This window comes from Odontomachus brunneus, unplaced genomic scaffold (assembly GCF_010583005.1).
Source record: "Odontomachus brunneus isolate Ranch 3 - 2012 unplaced genomic scaffold, Obru_v1 Obru_scaffold_004, whole genome shotgun sequence".
NCBI classification, from domain to species: Eukaryota; Metazoa; Arthropoda; class Insecta; order Hymenoptera; family Formicidae; genus Odontomachus; species Odontomachus brunneus.
In genome coordinates this window covers 4,600,291-4,608,400 of record NW_022639454.1, presented here as the reverse complement: position 1 = coordinate 4,608,400, position 8,110 = coordinate 4,600,291, and the positions used below count along the sequence as shown (strand labels likewise).

The following is an 8,110-nucleotide window of genomic DNA, read 5'->3' as shown; positions in this document are numbered from 1 at the left end:
TCTGATACTCTCTTGAAAAGTTCTAGAGCTCTATGCAACAATTTTAAATAGTTCGGGTCATTAAATACAAAAAATAGACTTTCAAAAAAAGGTGCGCTTAGTTCACGCAGCGCACCTAATCAGTAAAATTAACTATTTCTTTAGAGTTCCGGTTTGTTTTACAATAGTTCTAGAGTTCTATATCATATATAACAATAGTTCTAAAGAAATAGTTGATTTTACTGATTAGGTGTGCTGCAAGAACTCTAGAACTTAGAAGAGGTAAGAATCAAGCGGAAAATATTAATTTTCTTGATAAAATATACTTGGTAAATGTACTTGGTAAAAAATTGAAAATGTAGGATCAAACGTAACTCGTTCGAACAAAGATATTTTTATATCTTGCGTATTTGCATATCGCGCGTTATATCATATTTTATTTCTTATAGGACAAGTTCATCTTGCACACTTTTGTGCCAAAAGCATCATTCTATCTTCTTTCGGCATGTAATGAGCGATAAAGAAAGAATAATACTTTTAGCACGAAAGTGTGCAAGAACTTAACTATTGAAACTTAAGTATTGCAAGAATCAAGCAGAAAAGCTTAATTTATCCGAAACATATAAAGTGACAACAAAAAAAAAGAACAGAACGAAATTTTGTTCAATCAGAGATATTTTTATATCTCTTATATTTTGCGTTACATCGTATTTTCATTTTTTATAATATTGCTTTTCTTATATATGGCATTTCTTATGCATTTCTTATAACATTTTATTCGCAATAACGCGATAATATAAAGTCAAATGCTGACGCAACTAGCAACTTGCCGCAACATATTTTATATAGAGACGGAATAAAAGACTGCAGTCATATTGTTATATCGTCTGTATTCATAGGATAGATATAAGCTTTAGTTACAATTCGCACAGGTCTGTTATTATAATCGGACATTTTGGCGACATATCTCTTGACTTTATCCCAGATAGTACAAAATGTTCAGAGAATGTTCTGAGACATTCTTAGGATGTATGAATATCCTTAAAATGTTTTTAGAATGTTCTTTGAAGATTTGTGCTGTATGGGATGTTTCTTTTCTTCGCTGTTCGTAGGAGGAGAGAGATACGCCGGAATATTTATAAGAAAATAACGCATTCTATTCTACGATCTGCTGTACGCTTAATCTGCTGTACGTTATCAATATGCTTGTAGCTGAGAGAAAAAATATCTAGAAATTGGCAAATAGTTATTTGGTGGGTATTATATATATATTAGCACATTTACTTAAATCTAAATTATCTTATTTAAGTAGAATAAATATATATAATTGCTTCCATGAAAAATTAAGGTTTTCTTAAGGTTTCAGGAAAATGTATATTTTCTTATTTGAAAAATATTTTATATATATTAGTACAAAGCAGCAGCTCTATGCTGATGATATACCCATTATATAAATATTTACTATTTATTAGGTATTTTTTCTCTCAGTGCAGTGTCGTCGTCTCGTATAGAATGAAATGAATTTTGCCTGCCTTAGTAAAAAAAGTTGATAGAGAACGATAGAATAAAATTCTATCGTTTTATCATTTTCTATCGTTTTAAATATGGATTTTGGTTCGTGAATTCACAAATGTGAATAGTATTCTATTATATACGATAGAATACTATTCACATTTGTGAATTCACGAACCAAAATCCATATTCAAAACGTTAGAAAACGGTAGAACGATAGAATTTTATTCTATCAACTTTTTTTTACCAGGGTGTTGAAGGAAAATATGCACAGCAGGAATAAGATCCAAAATATATTTCTTTCGAATCGATCAAGTCCGAGTTATCGTCTCCTATGTAACTAGTCATATCCATTAAGATGGAACTTGCAAACTACGTTGTAATACTAACGAAACATCGAATCAGTGGCACACACACACATACACATTTATATATATATAATCAATCCTTAAAGTTACGCTAAGGTGCTTAATCGTGTGTACATTCGTGTAAAATTAAACCCAATGTGGGTCTCAAGGTAGTAAGATACCAACGTCACAATATTTTATATCATCTATATATAAATATTTAATACTCTTCTCTAAAACGCGGCAGGCGCGACTGAAATATATATTTTCTTCCTTCTCGTTAATAATAATTTGCTTCTTCTCTTTAATAATAAATAAAGAGACATACGTGACGATGGTTCGCGTCAAGACAAAGAAATAGTCTTCGAGTCGCGTGAAGACAGGGAATTGAACGTTACATTGGAAGTTAACTCATTAAATCTTACGACAGTTATTGACGGCATTCGTTAGTGTTCCCGATAGAGAAGTCGAGTGACAAAATTCTCTTGTTATTTATAGTAAGCATCAACTTGGAATAGTAAGTAGAAGGTTAAAAGTAATATTGAACATAATCGAATATTCATGGAGAGAAAGAGAGAGAATAATCTACGAGACAAACAATCTAACATGTTTCTACTAACACGTATCTAAGTATTACATTAACAAGCACACGCAATCGCTTCTCGTACAGTTCGCTGGTGTTTTATGAAATTCGACAGTGGATATATCAATTTGCGCGTATATATCAATTTCACCAATTATCTAGCAGATCACTAACAATTTCCAAATTTCCGATTTAAAACAACCGACAATGTTTATTAGTTGGACAATTGGTTGGAATGTATACTATATATATAAATATATATATATATATATATGTATATATTTCCATATTTGTGTCGAGAATGCACACTTGGAAAGAAATACATCCTAATCCTAATCGCGTTTTAGTTTCAAAATAAAGTACATTATATATGGACAATATTTACATTAAACTCTTTCTTTAGAAATTTTGTTATGAATAGTAGCTGGAAAAATGTCTTATCGAATATTATTAGAATAATTATTGATACGCTAAACATAAGGGTACGGACTCGCGCTCGGTACATACATTCAAGTATATATTAGTGTGTGTGTGTGTGTGTGTGTGTGTGTGTGTGTGTGTATATATATATATATATATATATATATATATATATATATATATGTATATATTTCTTGCATATATTTTCTATTCAGCATGTCGAGATTAAAAATATTCGAAATGTCTAACGTACCGTGCGATAGACAGAACAAGTTGCTTCCCTTTTTAGTCTAATAAATCCGATCAATGCGATCGTATAAATACGCGAGATTACGTGTTTATTCGCTCATTCACGTGATACAACTCTTTGTCTCGTTACTTCCTTCCCCTTCGTCGTTATCGTTTCTCCTGACACACATCGTAAATAAACGGACACACATTCGTAGAAATGATATTTCTAATAAGTTTTAACAAAGTGTTGCATACATCCATATACAAATAATAAGGAGATAAAAGCCAATTTTCTTACTTTACAAGTATGACTAGTAGAGACGAGATCTCGTAATATTATCTTTTCGAATTTTACAATGTATACGTATAATTCATGATAATAAAAGAGCGGGCAGTGAGAAATAACCCTGAAACACGATATTAGAGTACACGAACGTCACAATAAAGCTACGTAATTACATAATTCGGGATCACGATAGTTCATGTAAATTCCATAGACGAGAGCGAAACTGCAATTACGTTTTTTTTTCTTTTTGTTGGGTAATAATCGCTCCACAGATTGCAGTCGAAAGACAATACAGAAAAAAGATCGTGCGTAACGTATTATTGTTAAAGTTTCGTTTAATGTATCTTAATGCGAATAGGTGTAGTAACAAAACTTCTCCCACATCTTTGAAAGCTTTACGCGTATTGAAAGTCAACAATTTCTCCCGACAAGTATTGTAGGTTTACATTTTCGTATAGTTTATGTAATTTCATTTTCTATAAATACAAAGATTAGCTCGATTTTTTTGCGTTTGTAATTCTTTAGGTTCGCGTGTGCCTCTCCTCGATCCGATTCCTTCTAGTTCGCGTTTGGAACCAACGCGAACTTTCGATTAAATTTTATCCTTTGTTCGCGCTGATAGGATCTTTCAATCGAACAAATCTAATTCTCGAACGACTGATCTCGGTCTTGTTACGAATGCGCCGATGTTTCAGGGTCGCATCTTGCTTCATCGTGGTTCTAGTCAGTCCGTCTCGTGTTCGCGGCAAAGTGGTGGAGAGTAGTCGCTTGCAAGGGAGTCAGTAATAGAAACCGCATGATATATCTACGTCTATGAAATATTCTTCTCGCGTGCTCGATGAAACAAACTCGATATCGACAATGGAAATTGACTTTTGGAAATCGTTCGTTATCTGAACGGACAGTTATCACAAGGGAGGAAGTGATCACCCATGGAAGTTTGCCCATGGTGCTTCATTTATTATTCATATCACGGATATCTTATCGACTCCTCTCTCTCTCTCTCTCTCTCTCTCTCTCTCTCTCTCTCTCTCTCTCTTTCTCTTAAGATATCTTTTCGACGAAGTCGTGTATTCGTGCGTTTTCATCAGAGCGACAAGAGTGTTCGCACAGATCGAACGAAAATGCGCCTGAATGCAATTCCTCCCTATGTTATATTCGTCAGACAAGATTCAAATATTTTTACACATATCGAAAGAAGTTCCACGTGGTCGCCTAGGACGTTAGAGATTCAGTTTTTCAAAGATTCGAAGTTTCCAAATTAGATAGAAATATTCTTACACACTGAAGAAAAGATACTTGAAAATACATTTCATTATTTGACATTTATTCACTTATATTTCAAGGAGACTTTATGTATTCCACCGTGATATCCCCCTTATATATCCCATTTGTGGGAAATATAAAGTTTATTTCTGGAAATATTCAGCTTCATATCCAACACAAAGAGATTTCCAAGTATTTTTTCTCAGTACACATATCGTGCTCATTGCTCCGTTAAGATGCCATTCCTCGTGCAGAAGACCCGTAACTCGACATGTAAATGAAACGAATGACAGAGAGTGAGACTTCCTCGAGTACGCGTGTTCTCACGTCGACTTGCTCGAGCATCACGTCGATGCTCGATGAGTACTGATTTATTCGGGGTCACATCCCGAGTAGCCGCGAATCATAATCAGTATCCATGGCGCGCATCTTTAGTCTACGGCACGCGACGAGACCCTACCGACTCCTCGAGCTAATTAACCACCTGTCGCGCGTCGCACCTGGACGATTCTCGAATACGAAATTCCGACGACGATCTCGCTAATCGGTCGCGTGCTCATCGGATATAGAAGGAAGTCTCTCGCTCTTTACGACAGGATGCAGGAGTTCCTCTTGGACTCGGAGCGTTCGCGAATCTGCTCCAGGTGTTGCAGCTGAGCTGCGGACGGCACGTGGGTGCCGCTGCTGCTGCGCGAGTTTATGTGTGGCGGGGGCGGCAGGGATTGCCGGCGGCGACGTTGCAGCGCTGGGCTCAGATTGTACTTGAGCTTCGCCTGGATGAGCAGCTCCTTGAACACTTGGCTGATGTTGAGGTTCTCCTTTGCAGACACCTCCACGAAACCGTTCTCCCACTTGATGATCACTAGGTCTCTCGTGCTCTCCGACTCCACCTGCAATTCGTTCTCGTTGTAATGTTAAACGGGATTACACGCGACGTGGAGAGTCTGATTGGATCGGCTTCATTTGCATCTTCGTGTGCAGCTCGAACAACCTCGTTTTGTTGCGCATACTGAAAATTTTCATTTACAATTCGACTGTCCGTATTTTTTCGGCACGTGTGCATTTAAATACCACGTGAAATTTCTTCGTCATCGTTGTATCCAGATATATAAATTTGCATGTGTACTGCAGTTCGTCAGCATTTGTTTATACGAATCTTTCTGTCTCTTTGTCATGGTTTACACACAGCTAAAGGTAAACATTCAATTTATCCTTTCCCCCTGACTTAGTTTTAACAATGTCTATGGATATCAGGTTTTTTCTAGATCTCTGAAACCTGACGTAATGAATTTCACTTTTTCCCATGACGTGTAAGAAAATTTGTAATTTATGTAGTGAGATGAATATTTGAAAGTTAAAAGAACATGCTTCGGGAAAAGAAAATGATTTGAGGAATTTCAAAGATTACGGAGGAAATTGAACTCGACGGTCGCTTGATCGCCGTCCGGACTTACCTCCTGTTTTGCCTCCACAAGGTCGATCTTGTTACCGACGACCACGATTGGTACGGCGCCCTTCATGTTGAGTATCTGGCCTCTAAGGGTCTTCACCTCGAGAAACGTATTAGAGTCGTTGACGTCGTAAACCAGAACGAAGGCGTCAGCCGATTTGATCGACAGTTCTCTCATCGCAGGGAACTCGTACGAGCCAGACGTGTCCAGGATGTCGAGAGTCAGGTGGATCCCGGAAAGATTGAAGTCACCGTGATGCATCTCCTCGACGGTGCGCTTATACTTGGGGGTGAAGGTGTTGTAAAGGAACTGATTTATTATCGCGGACTTGCCGACCTTCGCCGCGCCCATCATGACAATCTTGTGCCGAATCGAGCTCTCGACCGACTTTCCGCTACTACTGTCCGACTCCGACAGTCTGTCGGAGTTATTCCTGCGAAATAATACATCGTTCTTACGCACCGACGATTTATCTGACGCGCCATCGTCGGTCAATTTTAAACGATTTTACACAAGACACAGCTAAATTGCGCGGTAAAATTGATGTGTTACGAAATATTATATCTATTTAAGAATTTAATTATCTAAGAATTTAATTTTGAGATATTTAATTGCCGCACACAAACTTGACAAGATACACAAGATTTTGCCGCGCGCGCGCGAAAGAGCTGATATATCTAGTTTCCATTTTCGTGTGAAACCAAGAGAAACTAGGAGCGAAGGATTATATAAGGATGTAGCGAAATGATAAAAAAACATTGAGACACGCTTAGTACGCAGCTCGGCGAAGTAGTAGTATACGACAACGTTGTTCAGTCGGGTATTTTGTCAACATTCCTCGCCATCGTGTCTCTCTGCCTCTTTAAACAGATATAAATCGCCTCGGGTATTATGAAGCACGACAGGGATTGTTATTAACGGAAACGGTAGGATACGATCTCTCGTCATGACGGAAGCAAAGATACCACATTCCGTTTAAGAGACAATCATCCGAGGAAGAGAATGCTGCTAATGAACGCAAAGGATCTCCCGTGGTACAGGCGCGTATTATTGAATGCTGGTTTTGTATAAGGTGTCCTGAATTCGTGACACTATCAGTCCCTCGAGAGAGGGAACGGTGAGCCTCTTGTGAGCAGTTCTCACGAGGCAAGGCAAGGCCGTGCATTCGCTTTTACACGCACCAGATAGCAGCTGTCTCTCTAAGTATCTACGTCTTCCTCGTAATCATCTGCGCTTATTACAAGAAGTCAGACGCGGTTATTACCGTGTACACAAAAGCGGAAAAGCGAGCATCCCCATTTCGCGTGGATTCGCTGCGAAATTAAAGCTCGGGCTAAAATCCGAGAGCCAGTCACGAGAAATAGCGAACGTGAAGGAGAAGAGGAGCCGCGAGAGTCGCGATATGTCGCATGGACTCGAGCGGGTTTCGCGCTGAAAGCAATTTTTCCGAAGCGCGATTTATTACTCCGAACACGAGGCGAACGCCGCACGTCTCGCGCGTATGCGGGCTTTAAGTTTGCGTCAGCTAGCGGGAAATATAATATCGAAGATCGAATGCTCTCCGCACGCGTGTGTATCTGTATATCGCCTCAAAGTACGCTTCCCCTGCCGAATAGATGGGAGTGCACTCGGAGGCACAGCAATATCGATTTTCTCACATGTCATAAAATTATCTGTCTTAGAGGCGAGAGACCCGATGGTGGAAACTAATTGCGATTCTACCGCGTCGCTCTGATTTCTGAGACCGATCGATCGATTAATTCGAAGGGGAAGATAACAAATATCTTCTACTTTTGTACATATCTTTTTGCGTACGTGCAACACAATTGCATGCTTTGCGATAATAACTTATGCGTTACCTGACATTCTTCGTCGTTCCATCTTCTTGCCCCTCTTTCAAGGGCGATGAGGGCTGCAGACTGAAACGACGGCGAAATTGATGACGCCCCTTCATCATTTGTGCCGCGGGATTCCTGGCGACAAGAATTCACGCGCGTGAAAAATGATCTTGTTCCCGCCGCGAAAAGCTTGCGTT

General features: G+C 38.7%; 1 protein-coding gene across 3 annotated transcripts in view; it reads right to left on the bottom strand.

Annotated features, from left to right (window-relative positions):
* Window positions 1–852: 852 nt before the first annotated feature.
* The window catches only part of LOC116846159 (ras-related protein Rap-2a), a 58,042-nt gene continuing 50,784 nt past the window's right edge, over window positions 853–8,110 (bottom strand). For all 3 annotated transcript variants that reach the window (XM_032819657.1, XM_032819667.1, XM_032819677.1), the window contains 3 exons: window positions 7,935–8,048; window positions 6,079–6,508; window positions 853–5,514 (listed from right to left, as the gene is read on the bottom strand). In XM_032819657.1, the coding sequence (XP_032675548.1) occupies window positions 5,212–5,514; window positions 6,079–6,508; window positions 7,935–8,032 (831 nt within the window). In that variant the 5' untranslated portion in view covers window positions 8,033–8,048 and the 3' untranslated portion in view covers window positions 853–5,211. The remainder of the gene's footprint in view (window positions 5,515–6,078; window positions 6,509–7,934; window positions 8,049–8,110) is intronic.